At 39.7% G+C, this 26,798-nt stretch overlaps 1 protein-coding gene across 10 annotated transcripts in view; it reads right to left on the bottom strand.

The window, feature by feature from the left end:
* ptprfa (protein tyrosine phosphatase receptor type Fa) overlaps nt 1-26,798 on the bottom strand; it is a 185,273-nt gene that overhangs the window by 17,874 nt on the left and 140,601 nt on the right. For 5 of the 10 annotated variants that reach the window (XM_063891080.1, XM_063891084.1, XM_063891081.1 and 2 more), the window contains 6 exons: nt 19,096-19,259; nt 12,657-12,766; nt 11,086-11,118; nt 10,556-10,653; nt 3,429-3,552; nt 2,629-2,804 (listed from right to left, as the gene is read on the bottom strand). In XM_063891080.1, the coding sequence (XP_063747150.1) occupies nt 2,629-2,804; nt 3,429-3,552; nt 10,556-10,653; nt 11,086-11,118; nt 12,657-12,766; nt 19,096-19,259 (705 nt within the window). The remainder of the gene's footprint in view (nt 1-2,628; nt 2,805-3,428; nt 3,553-10,555; nt 10,654-11,085; nt 11,119-12,656; nt 12,767-19,095; nt 19,260-26,798) is intronic. The other 5 variants (XM_063891087.1, XM_063891089.1, XM_063891090.1 and 2 more) reach the window with 2 other exon arrangements.

Genomic DNA, 26,798 nt, shown 5'->3' with positions numbered 1-26,798 from the left:
ATAAACATATAACAAGTAAAAGTCACAGATACACTTTCAGAGCATTGTGATGCAATGCAAAATGAACATTCAGTGAGACTTTAAAAAGCTTAGTCATGAAACAAATTGATGCAATCAGCGTATCCCCTTTTAGTGTTGCTGTTTTTTTCCACCATTGGGTAAGGGACGGTTGGATGCTGAGGATAACAGGAGGTGAAGCAACATACATTTGGACATCAGGCCGCAGGAGATTGGCAAGACAGATGGGGGTGTTACGCTTCACTGACCCGGGTGCAGGTGTCAGCGTGTGGGGCGAGGTAGTTTGGCGAGGCCTGCGGTCGAGTACTGTGCCGCATGGCCTTTGGTCAGAGTGATGTGAAGAGTTTACCACCTGGGCAAATCACACACGGCTCATTAGACGTTTCAGGGTAACAGAAAGGTAACTAGAGATATGAGAGACTGCCCTTGCCAGAACAGTAGCATCAGTCATTTGTTGGCCTATGTCACTTTTTTCCCCTCAGTTCGGTTCTAGTTCTGTGCTGGTGCTAGTTTGGTTTTCCACTGCCCAGAACCCTAGTGGTGCCACATCATGGTGTCACAGTTCACTTAAATGTAATTGCAAACAATAGCGGACTGTGTTTGCACTCTGTTTAGGTTGCTTTCACTCTTATGATTCCAGGTGGAATTGATGCATGAGTTCTCCAATTTTATACTCTTCTCCAGAATATGCCGTGGTTCAATTTTCATCACCATGGTTCAGTAGCTTTTGCTGTCCGCTTTCGTCCAATCATGTACTGTCTACGGATTGGCCCTGGAACCGCTTTGATGGAAAAGGGGTATTTGACAAGCTACCTCTTGTATTCGGGTGAATAATGTCTGTCCTTTGGGTGATGATTGCTTGTGTTTCCTTGTGTGATGTTATAGTGCTGCAAAATCTGCTACAGAAAAACCTTTTAGGCGTATGAAGTGTGTGCCAAGGTTTCGTATCCTGTCTTCCTGTTACCGTAGCTACAAATAGAGATCTACTAATATTTTGTGCACCTCGTTTTGAACCACAGACGGGTGTTATGGCTCCAGGTCGGATGGCACGTTGCTGTGATGGTATACCATAACATTGGTATAGCAGGCTGAAAGCATTACTCTTATAAAAGCTCTCCCTGACCTGCTAACTCTCACCTGCATTGTGATTGGCTGTGAAAGCATCATGTCCCCCAGCAGTGCGATGCTGTAGCAGAGCCAGGTAAACTTGAACCACCGCCACTGTAGAAATACTTGAACAGCCCTATTTAAATCATTAGGCGCTGTTGGTTGTTCAAGGTCCAAAAACTGATTCTAAACACAGAGTTATCTATCTTTACTTTGATAAACATTGCCCAATATCGTGGTCCACCTCTTTGCGACTTTGGCATTGGGCCCTCCCCAATAACACCAGTAATGGCCCCCTCCCTGTGATAACAACAAGTGGAACCCACTACAAAATTGGGCCACACCCCCTTTGGGTAGAGTGACACAATGTTTATGATGTAAAAAAATCCTGCATCTTCAAGCCCCAACAAGCCTGGCTCTTTGCTCAGGCCCCACGCTGCACCTAACTACAGGTGCACCATCGAGAGTATCCTGACTGGCTGCATCACCGCCTGGTATGGCAGTTGCACCGCCCTCAACCGTAAGACTCTACAGAGGGTGGTGAAAACTGCTCAGCACATCACCAGGATGGAGCTGCCATCCATGGAGGACCTCTACACCCAGCGGTGTAGGAAGAAGGCCGGTAGGATATTAAAGGACCCCCATCACCCCAGCAACAATCTGTTCTGTCTGCTGCCGTCTGGCAGACGGTACCGCAGCATCCGGACCAAGACCACCAGACTCAGAGACAGTTTTATACCACAGGCTATAAGACTGCTGAACTCCTGAGCTCTGTGAATGTCTACTCACATCTGTTTATAGTACACACACATATATATATATATATATATATATTATACACATCTGCCATACATATCTGTTTATAGTACACACATACATATATATATATATATATTATACACATCTGCCATACATATCTGTTTATAGTACACATATCTATATATTATACATATCTGCCATATACATCTGCTATACATAATATATGCATCTGCCCATACCTCCTCATTCCACAAGTATTTAAATACTCTCAATGTATTCCACATATGTATATATTTCACATCCTCAAATCTTTATTGTTGTTACTGTAAATATTCTTCTCTCTTTTGCACTATTTTATTTATCTTATTTGCACCATGTATGTTGAGTTGTTGGAGGAGCACGCGACATAAGATTTTCATTGCCAACATATACGCTGTATCTGCTGTGCATATGACAAATAAAACCTTGAAACCTTGAAACCTTGAAACCTTGAAACTAAAGTAAATGTCAGTGGGGTCTGTGTTTATGTGACAGTTTGGATTAAAGAAGGTGGGCAGATGAAATGGATGACTTATGTGAAATCAACGCATAACAATGACAACAAAAACAATTACTTCTAAGAGAAACTGAGTTCACTTTATATATTAATGTATTAACATTGGCACTTTGGGCCTCTTCTTTAAACAAAACAGACTGTTGTCATCACAGTATCATTCAAACTATTTCCCAACAAAAGTGGCTCACCCGAGATTTCTCCTCTAGACGGGTCATCATGATGATGGTGCAGGTCCTCTGCTCCCACACCATCCTCCAGAAGTCACTCAGTGTCTCCGGCAGTGGCCCCTGTGTGGCAATGTAAGCATTCTGCTTCCTGTACCCATCGATGTAGTTTGCGTTGATGTAGTCGCTGCCTGAAACTCCTGCAATGAGGACCAAGCAATTAGAAAGCAGCAGGTCTTATCACTAATATGTGATGAAATACAGTACATATAGGACTTAAAGAGGCTCTGTTATGCTTTTTTGTTTTCCTTCTCCTGTAGTGTCTTATATAGGTTTGCGTGCATGTAAGTGGTCTGTAGAAGCTAAAATCTTTCCTCTAGAGTGAGTTTCTCTCCCACACACTCAATCCTGGGTCTGAACCGCCTCCATTGGACTAATCACATTACTATCTAACACTCCTGCTTCTATTGGGCAGGGCTCTAACAAATTGTACGTGATAGGTTAAGAGGCTGGACATCACTAAGTGGTTGACCAATCACAACAGAGTCGGCCAGCTAACCAATCAGAGCAGACTGGGCTCTGGTTTCAGACAGAGGGTGAAAAGAGGTGCTACAGCACAGGCAGTATGAGAAAGATAAAGAGCTTTTTGAACATTAAAGCATACAGACATGTCACAGTAGAGGCACAAAATACAAATATAAACCTGAAAATAAGCATTATGGGGCCCCTTTAAAAAAATGCTTGGTTTATCTGCAGTTAAGGCCAATCTATTATTTGAGATGTAAAGTCGCCTCCCTTGAGATGTCTGAATAAGTGTTTCTCACCATCCACAGGTGTGAGGATAACCCTGGAGTGGTCGTAGGCAATCACATTTGCATAGCGGTTCTTTGGCTTGTTGACCTCCAGGTTGGAGTGCTCCCAGGTGAACTGCTGCCCTGGATCAATGGACTGACAGACAGAGGAGGGGGAGAGAGGGATATGAAAAGGTGAGATCAGGTTACCATCTATAACAAAAAGCGCTTATATTCATTTCTGTTTTTTAAAGCCTGTCAGGGCTTCAAGCGAAGAGTCCAGACCAATAAATGTGACACAGAAACTCATTTGTTATCCCTCTCTCAGTCTGCGGCTCTATTCTATGAAAAGCCCAGGATGATATTTAAGCCCCCCCCCCTGGATACACACTGGAGTGTTTGGACACTCCAAAAATCCTTTTAAGCCCTTCACCTAGCAGCTCAGTGCCTGACGTTAACACAAAACAGATCCAGTGATGAAGGGAAAGCAATGGTATTGGACCTAAGTTTCCCTTTGTTAGGGAAAAACAAGCTTTATATCAAGAGATTTTATTTCAAAAAATAACAACTCAGTCAGTGCGTCACTGCATGAAAACATGGACTGGCACATTTTGAAGCACTCTTATGGAAAGATCAGCTGTGGAAAGGCAGAGAGCATGAAATTTGTTTTGGTCCACATGAAGGCTTGTCTGCGGGAGCTTAGGAAGATCTCATGATCTAATTTTCCATCAACATCGATGCATATGATTCTGTTTTGGGCAGGTGTTGGCGATGGGAGCAGAGGGAAAGGCTAGAAATAAGTTGTCTTTTGGAAGTTAATATACAATACTTTATTGTATTACCCCCCTTGGCGTTTTCTTTTGCAATATAAACCAATTTTCATTCAGATTTTTGTAGAAAAATTGTCCAAAGTGTTGAAATGAAAAAAGAAGAAGCTCAATATTAAAAACTAGAACAAAGCAAAAACTGAAATGGAGTGTGTGCAAGGTAATTTTCACAAAATCTCTGATATCAGGTCCACTATACAGGATACACTTGTTCTGAAGGTCCCCAGTCTGCCACACCACTAAGCAAGGGGCACCACTATCAAAAAAACTGCACCATGAAGACTAACGAGCTCTCCAAACAGGTCAGCAATTAGAATTTTAAGAACAAACACAACACCTCTCACCACCCTATGTGCAGCATGGTGGTGGCAGCATAATTTTGTGGGGAGGTTTCTCATTGGCAGGGACCTGGAAACTGGTCACAATTGAAGGAATGATAAATGGTGGTGAATAAAGGAAGATTCCTAATGTGTAAATGTGTTTCAGTCTGCAAGAGATTCGATGAAGGGACCGATGTTCACCTTCCAGCAGGACAAAGACCCAAAGCATACTGCTAAAGCAACACTTGAGTGGTTTAAGAGGAAATATTTAAGGGTCTTAGAATAGCCGAGTCAAAGCTGAGACCTCAATCCAATTCAGAATCTGTGTTATGAGTTAAAGATGGCTGTAAACCAGCAAAACTCATCCAACCTGAAGGAGCTGGAGCAGTTTGAAGCATGGGAAATTGGATAGATGTGCCAAGCTTCTAGTGACATACCGCAAGAGACTTGCAGAATGTAACGGTGTCTCTATAAAATATTGACTTTTGGGGGGTGAATGCTTATGCTAACTTACTGAAGCTCAATTTTTTAATTTAATAATTGTTTGTTTGTTTCACTACGATAAATATTCTGCATATTAAAGGTGGTAGGCATGTCGTGTACATAACATAATACAAATTAAAAAGTGACTTATATTGCAGGCTTTAATGCAATAAAATGGGTAAAACACCAAGGAGGTGAACACTTCTGCAATGTACTGTACATATTAGGTTACAGTATGTCCATATATAAACATTGGGAAAAAAAAAAAAAAATCTAAATACCCAAGAGGGACCTGTGTCCTGCTTTCCAGCTGCAAAAGTGAAGGCAGAAACCTCCCTGGTTGCAAAATATATAAATATATTTATTCAGTGCATTTTTATTCAGCAGACACCTGGCGGAGATCTGCACCCCACTGCATTTTTAGTTCCTATCACTTTTATTTATATTCTCTTCACACTTGTTAACAACAGACATCTTAAAATGCACACGTTCTATGGGATTGTTTAGGTTTCCAAACAAAGACACATGACTTAAAAATGGTTGCCAAAAGATACTTCTCTTAATAGTAATTCCTACTTATTCATTTGTTCTGTTAGGAAATAAATCATTGCTGTGATTGAAAACCATGCCTGCATTCGGGTTATGGTGGAGCGTGTCGTGAAATAATCTTGACAGGTTTTCACTATGCTGCCTGATGATTGGTCTCCATCGATCGCTGGCTGTGAATGCAGGCGCAGCTATAGCTGAATAATGACATGCTGAAGATTGTTATTCATGATTGACCTTTCACGCTTCTACTTATCTTGCAGCATCTGGAAAACAAACACACGCCTGTATACCCACACACACGCACAGTCAAAATGAAGCTGCAACAACGACTATAATATCCTGCTGCTTTTCCCCTCGACTGGCTAGACGCGGATGCTCAGCCCCCCTACCCCCCCAGTCCACAACTGATAATAATGACAATGGAGAAAGAGGTTGAATGCACATCTTATTTTACAGCCTGTTAGGTAAGGCTTCCACCGCGCTGCACTGACAAACCACTCACATTACTGCTAATGTGCTCCACCGACATGTATATCACTTACAGAGTATGTCAGTGTTATCACACTCACGGCTCTGCGATTTCAACAGCAAAGACAAAGCAGATAAACACATAGAGGATATAAAATGGATAGGCTTTGGTCACCAATCTGAGGGTCGGTTGTTCAATTCCCAGCCGCTGCAGTCACTGTGTGGAAGTGTCCTTGGGCAAGACCCCAAACTGCCTCTACATGGCTCTTTTTTATTATTTTATTAATCTAGACCTGACTATTGTATTAACATTATCCACAAAAATGTAACACTTACTATTTTCTGTCTTCAAAACTTGCTATGCACTAATTATAATATAATCGCTAATGTGATAATATTGAGAAATACACTTTTCCCCAGAACATTTGAATGATAAGATATGGCACAAGGAAAAAACATGTTCTGGCTTGTTTGTATTCCTTTTAACCAATCACAATCTCTACAAGCACAGTATGCAGCGACACAAGAGATAACAGAGATAGAGGAAATGTAGGGGACTGCAGAACAAATTAGATAAGGCCAATAACAGGCTTATCCCAGGATAGTACAGCTGTCGAGTCAGACCAAGATGCATTAAACTAAAACGCATATTTTTAAAGGTGCTACATTTTAAATTCAGAGCATGTCTAGGGATAGCCTCTATACTACTCTCAAGATGAAGGCAGCTAGTGGCTAACGTTGCTAACAGCTCAAGAGGTGCAAAGAACAGCAGCAGTGCTGACAGAGCAAGCAATGTCAACCTGAGGGGGAACTGGGGGGTGGCCTTTATGTTTACGCAACAATTGTGTGGTTTTAAACAGCAGAATCAGTGATGAACATTATGAGCACAGTGTCGAGCTGCTGCCATTTGCTAGCCAGGCAGAAGCAAATTTCCTGAATTAAAGTCACATGCCTTTAGCACGCAAGCTAACGAGCAGCTACGAGGAACAGCCACTAGGACGAGCTGGAATACAGTGACAAAACAAATATAGTGTAATGCTTTTTCGCAAAGGACGTGATTATTCAATATTCAAAATACAATGGAAATAGATTATTTTGCAGTATAGACAAAACTGACTCATAAATATAATTTCAACGAGTATGTACCCTCTTCTATACAAATATAGCATTAGTTTCAAGACATTATGACACAGTTCAATGCTTGTGTTGGTTTGTTTGTTTTTATTTTGTCTCATTGAAGAAAGTTGCAAAACCCACTGCTGTTACACACAGCAGCACTCCTGCTTTGTTTCAAAAAGGGAGCACGGTGAAAGTCACTTCAGCAAAGTGACAGTTTAGCCAAAACGGAACATTGGGAAGTATTACGGATGATATTGACATGTCACTCCTGTTGTCAGTACAAAATCATTTCCAATGAGATGACTAATAATGTTATCTTGTCAAATATGGGTGAATGTGTGTATGAGTTTACTAGGTTTGTGTATCAAGTCATTGACACATGAGTTTCACACATGAGAGTCCTGTAACTGCTGACTGGTTGACCTATATTACTGGGTATTTCCCCCTCCATCACCACAGAATAAAGTAATGATTGCAGCAAGCCTCACTTCAATGCTAGTGTTTTTTAAGTGTTAAAGGGTCCTGCTCTCATTTGGTGGGGCAAAAAAAGACGTTATCATTATCATGCAGAGAATTACCATAAACAGTATATGAAACAGTCTCCAGTCCTCAAAGAGAGCCTTTCCTCAGATGTAACAAGCTGTAAGATCCTCTTGCAGATATCCTTTAAACACAGCCATTATCAGCCTTCCTTTCAAGCCCTGCCACTCTTACTATATAGACTAATGGCTGGTAGCTCTAATGCAACAGAAATTGGCCAATATATAATGTGTATAATGTGTTTCAGATTCCAAATATGTCCATCAAGGCTCCTCAAATTATAAGCAAACCGTTTTGAATGGTATCTTGTTCATCAGACACCACAACCTGCCTCAACAAAGTTTGTACCAGAAAAAAAAGGGTCAAAAAAAGTTGAGTCAGCTGCTGTTTCATAATTTATATGGACCTTTCCTTCTGGGGCATAAACATTGCACCCATCTGTCCTGGTTTATCCGCTTGAAAATTCACCACTTTAAATGCAAATTACCTTCCTTTGTAGGACATCAACAATCCATAATCCCTCACTGGCTTTTACAGTAGGTAAAAGCAGTAGAATATTTTTCTTGGAAAGGAGGCAGAGATTTATGCATACTACTATGCAGTATGAACTGTATTCCTTTTTACACCAATGCTGAACCTTAACTCTGCAATGGTAAGCCAGCTACACTTAAGAGTAAAAACACATCTGAGACAAACATTGCCTGAACATTTTGTATCAGGTAATTAACTGAGAAAAAGAATGGTGATTTTACAGATGGGTATTGGAAAGCATTCATTTTTATCAATAGCATTACTGAAACAAAAAAGCTACAGAACCTGTAAAGGGACATGGAAAAAAACCAAAACGTGAACGTTTCCCGTGCTCAAGAGAAAGTATCGCGGAAGTACATAAGCACACTCAGCAGTAGACACACAGCAGTACATAAGCTCCCTGTCAGATCTTATTCAAGGTCTCGTATCGTCAGACAGTGTCAACATACGGCCAAAAGCTGATGACCGATGGAAACCCCAGCCTTGTGAATGTCATTGAAATCCATGAAAAAACTTCAACCATACTTTAATTCACTCTGAAGCGTAAATGCATTAAATAAAATAATAATGAAACCAGGAAAACAGCCTATGAATGAACCTGACATTTGGTAGGTTTGAAACTTTTGTGTGAGCACGAGAAACGTTTAAGATTTGGAGGGAATGCTCCAGTGGTGTTCAACAGGACTGAACAGTCATTGACTACAGTTCAGCATTCAACACCATTGTGCCCTCCAAGCTCATCATTAAGCTCAGGGACCTCGGGCTCAACAGCGCCCTCTGTGACTGGATCATGAGCTTCCTGACGGGCAGATCCCAGGCAGTGCGGATGGGGAACATCACATCCTCCACCTTGACCCTCAACACCGGAGCCCCTCAGGGTTGTGTGCTCAGCCCTCTCCTCTACTCCCTGTTCACGCATGACTGCGTGGCCACACACAGCTCCAACACCATCATCAAGTTTGCTGATGACACGACCGTCATCGGCCTGATCACAGACGGCGACGAGACGGCGTACAGAGAGGAGGTCAGAGCCCTGACATCTTGGTGCCAGGACAACAACCTCCATCTCAACGTCAGCAAAACAAAGGAGCTGATTGTGGACTACAGGAAGAGGCGGAGAGAGGCACACACACCCATCACCATCGACGGGACTCCTGTGGAGAGAGTCAGCAGCTTCAGGTTCCTCGGGGTAAACATCAGTGAGGACCTGACATGGACACATCACACCAGGGTCATATCCAAGACGGCTCGACAGCGGCTCTTCTTCCTCCGCAGGCTGCGGAAGTTCAACATGGACTCCAGGATACTCTGCAACTTCTACAGATGCACCATCAAGAGTATCCTGACTGGCTGCATCACCGCCTGGTATGGCAGTTGCACCGCCCTCAACCGTAAGACTCTACAGAGGGTGGTGAAAACTGCTCAGCACATCACCAGGACGGAGCTGCCATCCATGGAGGACCTCTACACCCAGAAGGCCGGTAAGATATCAAAGGACCCCCATCACCCCAGCAACAATCTGTTCTGTCTGCTGCCGTCTGGCAGACGGTACCGCAGCATCCGGACCAAGACCACCAGACTCAGAGACAGTTTTATACCACAGGCTATAAGACTGCTGAACTCCTGAGCTCTGTGAATGTCTACTCACATCTGTTTATAGTACACATATATATCTATATATTATACATATCTGCCATATACATCTGTTATACGTAATATATGCATCTGTCCATACCTCCTCATTCAACAGTGTAAAGTGTTTAAATACTCTCAATGTATTCCACATATGTATATATTTCACATCCTCAAATCTTTATTGTTGTTATTGTAAATATTCTTCTCTCTTTTTGCACTATTTTATTTATCTTATTCGCACCATGTATGTTGAGTTGTTGGAGGAGCATGGGATATAAGATTTTCATTGCCAACATATACGTTGTATATGCTGTGCATATGACAAATAAATCCTTGAACCTTGAAACCTTGAAACACAGCTGGTGTGAACGTCTCCTGACACAACACATCATTTGAAGTTACAACACTTCATCCCATCCTACATTTATCTAAAACACACTTATACAGTACCACAAGGTTAACAAATCCTTTTGAATAGTTGATCAATCACAACTTTGTTTTTTTCCTGTTCACAAAAAAAGGATTTTATACAGTTGAAAATGCCATAATTTTTCAAATATTGTCACTAATTTGGTATTGTTAACTTTCTTGCCTTATATTATCCTTCCTTGTCATCTTCGTATTGCTACATCCCTACTAAAAAGTGTGTTGCTTGAGTTGAAACTCATGTATAATAGCAGAAAGTTACCTCGTATTCCTGAGAGAAGCGCAGACCGTCATTGGCCTTGAGTCTCTCGATGTAGTCTGCCAGGTCACAGATAGGAATGGGAGGATGTTCCCTCATCCCTGCAGCAAGAGGACCAGTGGTAAGTACAGTTTATTTCTCACATACAAACACACACACGCAAAATATAGAGTGACAGTAAGAGTGCTGTGAGGTGTGCAGAGGCATCATATATGATTGTATAGCTTTTCAACATCATGCCACGACCACACTGGCAAAGTGAGCATTAACGAGCATGCTGATCGGTTGAATAAAACCCCATAAAGCAATAGGTGGGTGGGAAGGTGAAAAACAGGTGGTTAGGGTGTGAACTACCCACAGCATCTTACATTGATGCCTTTTGTGTTTTGTATCTCCGTTTTAATGACAGCCATTTGGTGTGAATGGCTGATATGAATAGACCAGGATAATGTGTGAGAATGGGTGCTGTATAAAGGGAAGGAGGGGGGATCAGGAGAAAACATTAACTAAACACAAGAGGGGTGAAGACTAACTTGGAGTTTTCGGGCAACTGAGGGCACTTGAACCTGTTGGGGAAAGACGAGGCAAAACAAACACAACAGGGGTCAGTTAGAAGGAGACAAAAAAGAAAAGAATCATGGGAAAAGAACACAGGGAGCAGTGTGGAGCTGTATGTCTTGTTTTCTGCAATGTCTTGCGGTTTGATGTGTCAATCATTTGTTTATTTTCTTCCTAACATATGAAGTGACTTCAGTCTTTAGCCATTTAATCACTAGTTGTTATTCAATGGGTGAATTTGCCACGTTAATGTATGGTTACATACGTTTCTGTTCTAAAAGGTTTGCCCAACCAACCCTCACAGAAATCACGTCATGTCGCAGATTTGCATATACACCAAAAGGTTCTTCTTCAGTGGGTCAAACTGTTGCTGTAGTTGTGAGAATTATGTAAGACTAACATCCTGAAAAACTACTAAAAAATATGAATCCAGATTAATTAGAAAAACATCTTCTCAATAGCTGAGGCATTTTCCCACCAAAAAAGCAACATCATTTGTCTGAGAAAGGACATTTACTTTAAGATGATCTGAACATGAATGTGAAAGGGAAGACCAAGCCAGCCTTCAAAATAACTTTCAGAGATCAGCCAGGTAGACGGACAACTTAATTCCCAGATAAACAAAGACTGATCTAGACTACTTAAACAATAACTCCTCTACAAAATTATTTAGAGATTGTCATCTCCTTAGATTTATCCAGGTGTATAACTAAACCCTCCTAACACTAAACTATAGTGGGGGTTTACTAGGCATTGGACTGAAACAGAGAATATTTCTAATCATAAAAACAAATGAATGTCTTTTATGCCCTGCAGATCTAATGACTACTTAAAGAGATTCCATAAATCCTCCTGAAATGATAGTGGTGTCAGAACAGAAAACAATTCTATGAGTTGTGATAGAGGGGAACTACATATTTTGTTGTATAATTTGGAGGAATTGTTGCTCTCTTGTATTTGCAACAGTTTATAATTACATACAAATGGTTACTGTAGTTTTAATTAATCTATGAATAAGAAAAGCACACTCAGTTTTAGCCAATATTACTGTTTGACAAGCACTTTGTTTGTCCTGAATGTTCCTATTCACCAGTATATCTTTGGTCAATAATATTTCCTATGTTTAATGAAAGGTCTGATTTACTGTTTTATAATTATCATTACCACAGCCCTGCAGCAGCTAATGAGAACCACATTTACTGTGAAATTACTAGGATAATTGGAGATATTAAATAGCCATTTATTTAGTATGATATAACCTGAATACACCCCCTCAACATATTTAAAAGTAATGTATCAGAAGATACCTCTAGCAACCATGTTATTTTGTGTCAGGCTCAAATGCCTGTCACTAAATGTTAGTTGCTTGTGGCGTTTTTATTCAATACAGTTTAAAAATAATGACCCAATTGTGATGATAATTATACCACAGTTGCTACAGCATCTATTGTACATCTGCTTTCAGGCATGACTGGCTTGGCATGAATAAATATATGTAAAGTGCTGGGGACAGTTGTTTGTGTGTTGTGCTTGTGCGTGTTCATGCCTTGTGTCTGATAGTTGAGTCTCCTCATCTCCACAGGGTCTGAGGAGTGGGCCAGCAGTGAATCCTTGACGCCTGCCATGTGCTCATCCTTGGCTGGACATGTTCGTTTCCTGGGGGAATGAAGAAGTTGTGATATAAGAGGAGATAACTAAGTTAGAACAGGTCACAATAACTCAATCTTGGCGCAAACTGGGATTTTTAGTCGAAAATAATACACAAATTGAGGGAATGACAGCAGGTGATAATGTGAGGCAGTCTAGACAAAAATAAAGTTAGTGTGAACTATTAAAAATTGTAGAAAACAATCAACTAAAACACATTTCTGAGTATTTGTATACACTTTTAAGACATTTTACAAATATGGAATCCAAACTGATTATGGCCGTCTGTCTTTGATGGACCCTGGACATTATAAAGGTACAAAAATGTATTCAAAAAGGTACACACAATGTCTTTTTGTTTAGATGTTAGTACCTTTTTCACATAATCTATGCACATCCAAATTAAAGAATACTTGTATTTGGTTACAGCCCTACTATAAGATGAGAACAAAGTAACAAAGGTTATTATTCACCACCATCAAGATAGTAGCTTCACCTTAATTCATACATTAATTACAAACCATGTAAAATGAAAAATGGGTAATAATGACGTTTTTACTCACAGTCTTATTGTAATAAGAGTACAGTCTTTTTGAACATAAAAAACAAACTCATAGAAATTAATCAAATTAGATCTAATCTATCCATTTCAAAAATAATTGTGGGAGAATTTTAGTAAATAAAATAAGCTAGTATCATTAGCAAAAAGTAACAGAAATAAAAAGTATGTGACAAATAAAAGGGGTTGAAGAACGGATCCCTGTGGGACACCACTAGCAGGAGCCATTTAGGTTAATCCATTTACAAATAAAAATAGTTTGTGATTAATGATTTGCTTGGACACCATGTGTAAGTCAACCCAATGACACCATAAGTGAAATTTAAATACCAAAACATTATTTATATAGCTTATTATAAATGAGAAAATATAAAATATCCCAAGTGCGTAGAATGTTTTTCCCCTGAAATTGATACTCGATTTAATGTGAAATGAGGTGCATCTGAAGATGCCAGAATACTTAATGTAAACCAACCTTTTAAGTATTTTTGTAAAGCACGGAAGGAGTGATCTCTGACCCCTACAATTAAAAAAAAGAGGGACAACGAATATGAATAATTTAAAACTTAGAAGTAATAAGTAAGTTGCAGCTAAATCTTCTTACATTTTTGCAAATCACAAGTTATTGTATGAGTTTTACTTAATGGAGCTGTGACACTGATTAATGGTTGCTGTGTACAGTGAGTATGCATGAGTAGAGGGTGGTTAGGAACCATAGATATTTGAAAAAGGGCAGGCTGGGTCACTGATGCTGAGAAACTCTTGATGGAATTCATGTAAAATTAATTTCTTCCTGCTGAACTTCAATCTCGCGTGAAATCAGTAATGGAAAGCAACACATTTCACAGTATGTTAGAACAAGCTGCCAGTCATGTTTAATGTCCAGTGCCTAAATCTTTGCCCCATATGTGTGAAACAAACAGGTTGAGTAATTGGTAAAGCAGCCTGGCGTCAACAGATTTGGCTAATGGTGACGAAGCTCAGTGCATGTGTTTCTGCATGCTACAAACGTGCAAGTTCGTTGTTAAATACAACTTCTCAGTGTCTTTGCACTTGTACTAAGTGCTGATGTGCATACAGCTGTGTTTGCTGTAATTGTTGACGACAACTGTTAGCTTTATTACAGCATATTAAATTTAAAAGTGAGGGGGATGTTCAATGTATCTCTTATAATCAACATTGTATGTTCTCTTGTAAGAGCAAAACACTCATCTACTATAATTTCTGATGTTAGATTTGTGTTAGAGTTTTTATTATGTTCAATTTTTACCAGCTTAATTATATCAATAGAAAAAGTGTGAAAAGGCCCTTAACTTAAATCTAGTGGAGTTTTGAGCCTTTATCAAACGTAAAGGTGCCATAGAAAGCATCTATCTGATATTTGAAATTGTTCTCTGATGTCTACAAAGAAGGTATATAACTTTGGTCGATCCAAAAAATGTCCAGATGCAGTTTTACAGGCCCATTTAAAACCCTATGATTTGGTCCTAGAATGAAACAAGCTGAATTTCCTTATTTGGGGCTCATTTAAATAATTATCACAAGCTCTGCTCTGATTGGCTGATTCACAAGGAGCAGACCATGGCTGCCTCAGAGCCGACAGAAGTAAGTGAAGTTCGTGAAACTGTGAGAGATGAACCATGGAGGCTATTGACATCCAACCTTACATGTTTGAGCCTTTATCGGAGGAGGAAACCGATGAACTTGAAGAACAGCCAGTTGGTCGGAGTTTGGAGAGTAACGTTACGGAGTGGTAAGTGTTGGCGTTAGTGTGTATGCAAATGTTGGGGCTGGACTACCGTGTGTGACGTAACGCGCAGGGATTGTTGTAATTCGCCCGTTTTAATGCTGTGATATGCATATTCATGATTTGCACGTGAAGGAGGAACAATGGTGTTTGAGGTTCACGGTATGTCAGTTCAATGTACCGAACTCTCCTAATTCAACTATGCCAAGGTAAATACAGTTTTCCATTCGATGGCACCTTTAAAAGAAGTGGTCCACGATTCTCAATGATGAAATTGTATGAACTTTTAGACAATTACAGTTTCAAAAGGTTCAATTACAATTTAACACCTTGTGCCATGTTAACATATCAATAAAACTAGTGTCTGTGTTAACTAAAAGTAAAATACTCAGGTTTCTGGAGAGGTCTAACTGGCACTCGGTCAGCATTTGCCTATACTCACAGGCTCTTAAACTGTTAAAGTCAGGTAAAGCATTTATAATTATAAGAGATAATTACTGGTAAAGTATTGGTCAGGACTTTTTCAGAACACCTGTCACCTAATTGTACCAAGAAAGAGTTAAACATTTTGGGATATTTGCTCATTTTAGATCTGAGAGTGACGAGTTCAGCTCATTATATGGCTATGTGTTAAGAACAGAGCTGAAGTCATGATGTAGTAAGTCTGTCAGAATCCTGTCTTAAACTCAATCATTATGAAGCAAAACCCTTATTTTAGCACCTTTCAAACACAAAAATATGTGTTGACACTCTAAACTCCTAGATTACTACTTCTAATGTTTCAATATTTTCCATATTCCAACACTGCTGACGATGGCTGCCATAGGCATCATTTTAAGTGCAATCACGCATTTTTAAAGTATTTAGTATGTTGTGTATAAATGTAAAGTATATTTTTAAATATACATACAAATGCAACTGGAATTCAAGTTGCATTATATATTTGTACATCAGAATACTAAAGATGTTACTTTCAGGCCAGATAAATGTACTGTTGCCTCACTTCTTGTTTTACTTTCAATCAATACCTATTCCCACTATCACCCTACATTTATAATAAAAGAAACTAAGTTAAATAAATTCCTCTTCAAAAGGCAAGGGCCAAAAGTAAACGAGAAGGACTAAAGCACTACATTTATAAGTGGATTGGCTCCCCCCAATTTGCAAAATGACTGTATAGCTTTGCGGATATTATTTGCAGGTGTCAGGATGATATGTTGTTGAGAGAATTAGTAAAAAAAAAACATGTGTTTATGAATGAGAATAATAAAATAATAAAATATGGTTTAAAAAGTAATCTGATGGAAAATGTATGAGGCATGATAGTTTGAAGAAGTCAAATTAAATCATTATTCACACCAAATATCTTCAAATAAGAAGCTATGCACATTAGTGAAGCAGTGTAAGATCAGAGGCACCAACCTTTCTTGTTTGCTGTATCCACAGAATCAAGCAAACAGTGGGAAAGAGCACAGAGTAAGAAAGGATTCATTTGCAAGCTGTCGGCAACACAGTGTCACAGTGCACAGGAAGCGTACCTGACAGATCACGTTACAGCACCTTTTTATTACTTCTACTATGTATCTGATCCAAAGCCACTGAGCAGCTTTCCCATAGCATACATCTTCTTCTATTGCTGTTTAGAATGATATAGTCAGTAAGAAATATGAGCTGTTGGTGGACACGTCTTACCGTCCCATGAATTCTACTTATCACAAGAATACTCACAGGGAAATTTTAATCACCCTTTTAGCTTGAATTTGTCCCTTCCACATAAGGTCTAAAATTAGGTCTGTCTAAAATGAACTCGTAGTTTGTGATATTGGGCTATATTGGGCACACACTGGTGTATTTTTGTCCTTGTGAACAACCACCAACCACATCTTGATGAGGCCCATGAACGTGTTCAAGTGACACAAAAGGTAACCGTTTGATTCTCAAAGCATCCGCAAAGGATCAGATGCACTCCTAGAGCACAGTGTCCGCTCAAACAACTTTATTTTGGGATGCATTCACTGCATTGACACAGTGAAAGGATCCATCGTTCGGCTGTGTCACACAAATAAATAAAGAAAGGTCCCTTTAAATATATTTTGAAAAAGGCAGGAAAAAAAAAAGAGATTTAAATAACAAAGAAGTTGTGCTGTAAATGATCTCTTAATGGAGAGACGTATTTTTCATTTCTGCTGCAGTGAGACTGCTGCATGTTCTTGTCTCAAGAAACTTAAAATAGGAGAATGCAAAACGTTTTTTCTCACCCGCATGTGTGCTCAAAGGCTAAGAGGTAGACATCATTGCGTAGATGTTAAGTATGCATACAACGAAATGCAGTTTAGTCTCTAAAAAGATGAAGTTTGAAGTTTGAAGCTATCTAGAGTTGGCATCTATGCTGCTAAAGGGACTGGCTAATTGCATCAAATGAATAAAGACCGGGTAGATTGGGTAGAACGTTAATGTCTTCACAACATGGTTTGTGTTTTAGGTACATTTTATGGTAAATACTTCTAATAGTCTGCCAAAATTCTACTTTTTATTGGCGATGGCCATTTAAAGACCAATTGGCTTACCACAATAAAAGTTTGGAAGGTCTAATACAGTTCAGTATATAGATATTAAATTAAAAAACACAACTGTTTTTCTTATTGTGCCTTCTGAGTTAGTTTCCCTCACAAGATATTGTTGGTAAAGCACTTTTTAGCAGATAACTCATCCTTCTGATTTCAAGCTTAAAAGTATTTAAATCAAAAGTTAAAGCGTTGGAAACCACAGGCTGTTTAGGTAGGAAAAACCACATTCAACATTTACAATACTATGATAAATTTAGGAATATGTTTGGTAGTAATGTATTAAATGTGTTAACCATCAGCATGTGATGGTGGGACGAGCTTGTGTTATCAATTGGAGATGTTTCCCTCACAGAGTACAGTACAGATTAATGTACAGATTCAGACACATCCCTGGATAATGAGCAAAGGGAGCAATGGAAAAAGACAAAACAAGTATTGCCATTTGAGCAAAGTAGTAGCCATATGGAGGCCCCGTCAGCACATTGAGCAGCTCCAGATGTTTTATCCAAGCACAGGAAGCACGAGCCAACTGTTAGCCTGGAAGAGCGGCGCTGCGGGGCCAGCGTCTTCCTCCCATCTGCCGTGGAGGGCCGAGGCCTTCAGGCTGGCACAGCGAAGACGAATGTCTGTCTCTACTCTGGGAAGTACTCTGACCATTTCTTGGTGCCTCACTTTTGTCAAATGTTCTTGTCATCTGCTGTGCTGAAGAAAATGCCCTGGGTGTCTCTCTGGACTGTGCTGAAATGATCGCTCAGCTAGATGATACGAGGAGGAACACGAAGGACATGCACTGCCTTCGATGTATACTGAGACTAGTCCAGAGAGAGAAAATGAACATTTGTATGCTAATATCACTGTTAAATGGTATTTCCCTTGATATTAAGCGGGAGGGCGCAATATTTTACATATAATTGTTTATTATGGATGTGAATTAAATCGGCAATTTTTCAATAAACAGGAACAACATAATTCTGTTATCAACAATATATATATATTTGCATTTAAAGCATATATTTATGAATGAAAACAAGCAAATCTAAATGTAACTGGTTATCCAAATTATTAATTATAACAGCCGTCCTCCAAAGACATTATAATACACTTTAAAACAATTTATAAAAATATGATAATTAAAAATATAAAGCTGACGTCTGAATACTAGCGTGTAATTGAATGTTTTCAGAGTTTTTATAATATTTTTGATATCCTCGTTTTAGTTTTTTTTTTAAATCATTATTCATTTTAAATGTATTGGAATTATTTTAAAGAATGAATGTAAACATGTTTTGGGTCAGCATACATATACAGAATTGGGTAATGACTTATTATAATTATTTTGTGTGTTTTTGAGTTGTATAATTTGACCCAAAAATAAGAACATACACTATACAGATGGAAACCTGAAATAAATGGCAGGTCCTGAGTGCACCCGCCTGGTGAATGCAGCTTTGTCTCTCAGACTCACCTCTTGAAGACTAGAATGGCAATGACTATGATGATGATGAGGATAACTGCCAGCACCGGACCCATCACCCAGAGCATCTCCGGCTCCTCTGCGTGTCGGCTCATCCCGCTGTGGAGCTTCACAATGAAGGGCTCAGAAAACGGGCTGGCCGCAAACGTCCTCTGCTGCAGCCCAGAGGAGGGTCAGAGTCAGTTTACTGTCAGTGACTTATACACAACATTAAGAAATAATACAGTAAGAAAAAACTTACAATCAGCTCTCCAAACTGATATACATTTGCTGATAAAACACTTTCTCTTTTGTGAAATTAGGATTAAAAACCCTTTATTAATCCCTGATGGAGTAATTCAGCTTTCTCTCTTGTGTTATTTATAGTTAATACATTACACACAGGCCCGAAACACACGTGCACAAACACGACCCAAAAACCCGCATTGGTGGAGAGGTGTCAGAGCAAAGGGACTAGGGAGCAGTTGGGGGTTACATACATTACTAATATGGTCTTTATTCTTCTCATTTTCAGGTTTATATTTGTATTTTGTGCCTCTACTGTGACACGTTTACATGCTTTAAGGTCCCCTATTATGCAAAATGCACTTTTTGCTGTCTTTTACACATAAATATGTGTCCCCGGTGTGTAAAGAGACTCTGTCAGAAAATACAACCCTCTCTCTTTTCCTCCTTACCCACATCTCTAAAAACGGGGGTACAAACAAGCTGATCCAGATTTGCTGCAGATATGACGTCATATCGGAAATATGGGCTGACACGTCCCAACCTATCGTCCGCAATATACAGTCGCGAGCTGCATCCCCTCCGCAGCAGCTCTGTGTCTCTGTGCAGGATGTCTGCAGGAGGGACTTAGAGTTGTTGTATATAATATATATAATGTCACTGTTCTAGTGGTAAACACTGAGAACTGTTTCAGAAATAATGCTTGATGTGGTTTGGAACATAATATAGGGTTTAATCACGGCAGCGTTTAGCTGAGTTTCTCCGTTAGAAACTTCTCTCTTCAGACAGAGATCATGACGCTCCAAAGGGGCGTGGCCAGCTCAGCTCAAATTTAAAGCGACAGTCACAGAATCAGCACTTCAGGAACAGGGCTGAAACAGAGGGACAGCGGACATGCTAAAATGCATGATCTGTTTGGTATTTTGAGCAAAACTTGTCATGTAAATATATTTGAGATTTATAACATATGCCATAAAAGAGCATAATAGGAGACCTTTAATGTTAAAAAGGTCTTTAAGTATTGTTCTCATACTGCCTGTGCTGCAGCACCTCTTTTCACCCTCAGTTCGAAAACCAGAGCCTAGTCTTGCTCTGATTGGTTAGCTGGCCGGCTCTGTTGGAATTGTCCCGCACTTTAGCCTATCACGTACAATGTGTTGGAACACTAGCCGATATGAGTCTTTCATAGTGATGTCACCCAAGAAAGCATAAAAGGGCCTCTTAAGGGACACTTCTGCCGTCTCAATCATTAAGACAGGATAGGAAACCTGAAAACAGCTACACTATAACTGTTACTTTCATTATTATATGCCATTATACTACCATCACTGTGCACACACATTTACATTGCTTTTGTCGGGGTCCCCTTGAACAGAAGATGGTGCATCTCAAGGGGTTTATCCTAATACATACATTTCTATATACACATGTTTTCATGTAGACCATAATGACCTTATGTAAAATAAATTGAGACAAGACATAATACATATTAATACTGTAGTTATCAAAATAAATCCTGAGTAGAATAGAAAGCCATTCTTATCTCACACTCTATAATATAATAAAGAAATGGATGAACAATGAGTAATACAGCGAGTTCTAAATGCAATACAGTACCTCAATCTGTGTGTTTATTTCCCATATTTAAAACTTTTGACAGCAGTGGTTGTGTGTTCAATGAGGCAGAATTCCTATGAGAGTATGAGCTGAATATACACATATGTTTGTTGGTTGTGGTTGGGGGGTATCAGATGCAGGCTGCTGTGCTGGCTGCATTGGGAGTGTATGGCTCATTGTGGAGAGTCCCTTGTGATGCCAGAGAGGAACAAAGAAGCCCAGTGGAGCATCCACATCAGTGTCATCTTTTTAGGATCAAATCCAATAATGCAAACAGCTTCACTAGACCTTCTGTACAGCTGTGCTGACCTGAGGCCGGCCCTTTGTCAATGCCATCATTTGACCGTATGGCAGCCTTACACTACTGCCAAGAGACACACAATGTCTAAGAGGGTGCCAGGCTAAGCATGTCGAGATCTAATTAACTATTATCCATCTCTCAAGTACAAGTCGAGTTTTACCAATTACATAGACCTTTCTATTGTTGTATACTATACTATGTGTTTGTTTCCCTTTTCAATCCACTCTCAACTTAGAAATATATTTGTAATAAGTCAAAAACAAATGTAATCTGAGTAAAAGTGTCCTTCCCCTCGAAAATGCGATTTAAAAACAAACCTGTAAACATTCCCCATCTTGTACATCGCTTGGTGTTGACCAATAAACCGATGTTTGTCTCGTTGTGGGCATGTGCGCTTGATAATGCAGTGACAGAACATCACATCATTGTTGGAAGGATTATATAAGTGCATCATTAAGCTTCAAAGTGAAAAATGTCTGGTCCTTATTACTGAGTCGCAGTGCAAATTGGTAGCTGGTTGGATATTGGCAACATAACAAACATTAACTTACATGGATCAATTTACAAGGCGTAATTCACTTTAAGTAAGTGTTGTGCTTGCCGCTTTATGTTCTGTGAGACAAGTGCAGAAAGTGGGACTGTGTTAGCGAATGAGACGATAAATATTGCTGTAAGCCTGACGGGGCTCTGGCTGCAGCTCCTCTGGGTGAAAGCTGTAAACACAACCGAACAACGCTGCTTTGTTAAAACAATGTCACCCCACGAACGCCCATCCTTCCTTATTGATTTATTAAATTCCACACATTTTGCACACTATTCTTTCATATAGCCTTCATTGTCAGACCTTGTTGCATCCAGGCTGAAACTTACAAATGAATTGTACATGACCTTTGTGGCTTTACGAAATTTGTTAACATTTTTCATCTAATGGAATGCTGAATAAAAAATCCAACACATAGAAATCTACAAAAACATACTTATGTAAGGTTGTTTACTTTCCTATTCAAATATAATTCAGAGTCACAATTCTTAGAGTTACAGAAACTTTTTCCAGAATCATGTTTTTATACACTCTGGTACCCCTGATCAACTGCTTGTTAACGCAAATATCTTATCAGCCAATCACATGGCAGCAAATCAGTGCATTTTTTTTTGGGTATACTTTGGGCCCCATCGTTTAAAGGCCACACCCTAACTGAGTATTGTTGCTGACCATGTACATCCCTTATTGACCCTGTACTCATGATGGCTACTTCCAGCAGGATAGCGCACCATGTCACAAAGCTCAAATCATCTGCAACTGGTTTCTTGAACATGACAGTGAGTTCACTGTACTCAAATGGCCTCCACAGTCACCAGATCTCAATCCAAAACAGCACCTTTTGGATGTGGTGGAACAAGAGATTGGCATCACGGATGTGCAGCCGACAAATCAGCAGCAACTGAGTGATGCTATCATGTCAATATGGATGTCAATATGGACCAAAATCTCTGAGGAATATTTCCAGCACCTGGTTGAGTCTCTGCCACGAAGAATTAAGGCAGTTCTGAAGGTAAGAGGGGGTTGTACTAGCAAGGTGTTCATAAAATATTGACCGGTGAGTGTAGACATTGGAATATACAGTATATATGTGTAGTAATCTCCTGGACATCCAGATACTAAGCTTACCGTGTTTTTTTCAGAACGAAATAAAATGAAAACTTGAGTGCAGCAATCTATGGCATAAATGTCTTATTTCTGAAAGAGCAAAATACTAAATTCAGGCAGCCTTTAATGTCTTTGACTTGAGGCTGTAACCTCTTTAAAATTGCACGTGGCACCTACTGTATTCCGCTCAATGATCATTTAAAATAGTTTATTAACCCCCTATACTTTATTAACAAGATGTCAGCTCTTGGTCAGAACATATTCTACATATGTGTGTTCTTTGAGATTTTGTCCTAACCTTTCTGTTCAGCTGGACAACAACAGAAAGCGCATTTGGAAACTCTCTACTACTTCCATGCTTTTCTTGTTACAGTGTGTAGGTGAGAAAATACTACTGACACATAAGGCACTTCATAGAGTGGGGCAGCAATGAGCCTTAAAACCCGGGAATGAGTTAGCATGTTACCGTTTCTCATTCACTTCTCTCAAAGTTAACCGTTTTTGAACGCGTTTGTGATTAGATGCCTATCATAAAAGCTGTGGTTAACACAAGCGTAAAAGATGTTCACGTTTTGTTTTACAACATAAAATAAGTCACTAAATACCCCACTGCTGAATGTCTAGCTTCCTTGTGTCATAAGACTAGTAGTCTCTAGGCTGTGGTGACGCGCAGTCATGCAATCGTGATGTAGTTTTTTTTTATAGCTGTGTCCATGTTCTTGAGAAACCCTAACCGGACAATGTTGTTTGTCAGTGCCTTACCAAACAGTTGGAAATCACTCAAACCTTCCAACTCTGTTACAAGTAGTCAAAAGGAACCTTAGGAGATAAATGGTGTGAAGCTTGATAACTTGTTCAGCTCATCTGTCTCCTGGACTCTTTCATCCTTCTTTTCTCTTTACTTCTCCTGCCTACGGATCTGAACAACTTTTTCAAATGATAGTTTTCAACACTTTTAGACTGCACAGGAGCATTATAAAAGGTATTTAGAAAATCTCTGGGGGTGTCTGGAGGTGATCAATCTCAGCGTGACCAGATAGATAGTAATCCTTCAGGGGGGAAAATATACTGCTGCTACATCTGCTAGCTGGATAGAAGAGGTGGGCTGTGCAATGAAAGAAACTGGCTTTTTTAAAGAGTAGGAATTTGAACATTGTAACATTGCTTCCACTGTCCATAATCTCCTCAAATAATAAACAAAAATGGAGTCATAAAATAATCAGAAACAATAAAAAGATTATAATGTTTCGGAAGCTTTGTTATTCCCAGAACTGTGAACCATTTTGTCATTCGGGGGAATAAATGCATGTTATCCAGTAGGCTCAGCAAATTACCCACAATCCTCAGTCCTCTGCAAAGCCATCCTTCTCTTTTTTCTGTCTTTTCTCCCCGAAGTTCAGCATCCCTCCCACATCAGAAGCCGATTCCAGCATCTGAGCTATTCTGTCTCCTATGATTGCAGCCTTTCACGCCTTCTCATAGACGTCTATGCATTTCCCTTAGGTGCCCCCCCCCGCAAACCAAACTTATCCCCCCATTAAGCTCCCTGTTTTTTCTTTCTCCACCTCTCACTCTTCTCTCACCTCTCTGTCTCTCCCTCAGGGCCTTACATTCAGAGGAAGCTCCCTCCTTCCCCTGCTGTAAGTGATCGCACTGTTTATCTGGCCCTTTTCTTTTATACCATTTCACAACTCCCCGCCTTACTGTTTTCAATGAACTTGATTAGTATTCTATTCTCGTCCAGGATTTCTTTTGAATCAGGCTTGAGTGTCATTTACTGCATGTGGGCTTTGCTTCCCTGTTTTAAACTGAAACACGTGCAGTTGAGGGCTACACACTTTTGAAAATGTATGTAATGAGCTTGAGATTGTTGGAGTTGAGATACTGGAGATGTTGGAGATGTTGTGTGTTTGAAAGGAGGACAAATGATCTATTTTATGCTATTGAACCTCGAGCAAGATTTAAAGAAACTGTCCCACATGGCAGGATGTCCAAAGCAGTGCATGTTCAATCTTTTGTTTGGTTCAAACATATTACATTTGGATGGCAGAACAAAACTTTTTTTCTTTAGAAAAAGAAAATATATATATTTTTTTACTTTTCTCTTTCTATCCATCTTACTGTAAAATGTTACTTTGTATTTATTTTTGCGATTATTATCATTAAACAATTCAAACCAATACCATTTTATGTATAACTGTCTGACCTAAATTAAGTGTTGTCAGTTGATGTCTTTGGTAGATAATATTTAACTATATTAATATTTAAGTTCTTTGTGATTATTTTTGTGGTTTTTTTGTGTGTGCTTATGTGGAAATGAAATGAAAACAATTAATTCTTTATTTTGTGTCACATGCATACAACACACAAAGCGAAATTCAACCTCTGAATTTAACCCATCCTTGTGGAGCTTTGGGCAGGGGAGCGTTGGTGAGGGGGTTCGGGGCCTTGCTCAAGGGAACCTCAGCAGTGACCAGAAGGTTAACTGGCAGCCATCAATGCACACCGGTCAGATTAGGACGTGAGCCCACGACCCTTCAGTTCAAAGACCAAGTCCCTACAGACTGAGCCACTGCTGCCTGATAGTACCTTCCATGAAGTGACAAGCTCATTTATGTATACAAGGGAGCAGGTGATAAGACGTATGTGGCTCAGGGGTTAAATGGGCTCCAGTGGTTGATCTCTAGCCCTTGACAGTACTGAAGTGTTGCTTTGGATAAAAAAGTCAGGTGAATGACAGGTAATGTAATGCTAGCCCTGGATCAGCTAATGTAGGAAGAATTTGGGTTAATAGATGATTGAAACCCTCGGGGTCACCACATAAGAGTAGAATGAAATGCCATAGTGATCTTTTAATATCAATATCTGACTCAATAGCATCAGCAGGGGAACAAGATGGTTCTTTGATGCTGAGATAATGCCAAGAAGTAAAGCTTTCAATAAAGATAACATGAGGGTTAATGACTTATATGAAGAACAAAAGCAATTCAAGTAAGAAAGACAATGCTGTGCTTTGTGAATGACAGCAGGGATCACGTATTCAGTGCCTGAGAGGTATACCTGCATGTCTCAAGGACGTGATTTGCATCACTGCGTCATGCCTGGCACGTGTGTACCGCCACCTGAGGGGCTGCTCTTTGTTCAATAGATAGGAAAAACCAGGAAGGAAAAAAAAGCATGCCTGTCATGACACTCTGTTTATTCAGCAATGCAAGGCCTTAGGGAAATGTATGGGACTCACTCTGCAGTAATAAGCACTAGAATGTGACCCGCAGGGTAGGAATGAAGTTTTACAAGGACTATTCATCTGTGGATATTAAAAGGCCACGAATAATCCGCAATAGATCCGCATATTAAAAACCCTTCCACGTTGCCTCAGCCATGCCCTCGTCCTCTGGTACGAGTTTACGATTCATTAAAGGGCGTGAGGTGTCAAGCACAGCCTCGGTCTTGGTTGAACTTTTCCTGACACTGCACTGCTGCAGACAAGGCAGACTGTCTCTTACAGCTAAATCCACTTTCATACTTTACTTGCTTCTCTCACATTGGGATTGATGGGGTCACTGCTATTACAATGTAAAAGGAGGGCATTTGGTGCTAGGCTGGTTGGAAAATCATTTCTATTGTTACCAGAGCTTGGGATCTGCCAACAACCAACTGATCAAGGGCGCAAACACATTACAGTGTGGAGAAAATAACAAGAACACCTTCATATATAATGCAATCCTGTACAACTATAATACAGACTGTGCTTCACCACAGTGCTGAAAAACATCGTTGTTTTTTTTTTTGCAGGTTTCACAATCTTAGGTTTCACAAGGTTGCACTCATTTCAAGGCGATTGCATTATACCAAAAAAGTGTACCTTATCCTTGTATCTTATCAACATGGGGGATAAATAGG

The sequence above is a fragment of the Eleginops maclovinus genome, chromosome 9, assembly GCF_036324505.1.
Source record: "Eleginops maclovinus isolate JMC-PN-2008 ecotype Puerto Natales chromosome 9, JC_Emac_rtc_rv5, whole genome shotgun sequence".
NCBI classification, from domain to species: domain Eukaryota; kingdom Metazoa; phylum Chordata; class Actinopteri; order Perciformes; family Eleginopidae; genus Eleginops; species Eleginops maclovinus.
This window is presented reverse-complemented; position numbering and strand designations above follow the sequence as displayed.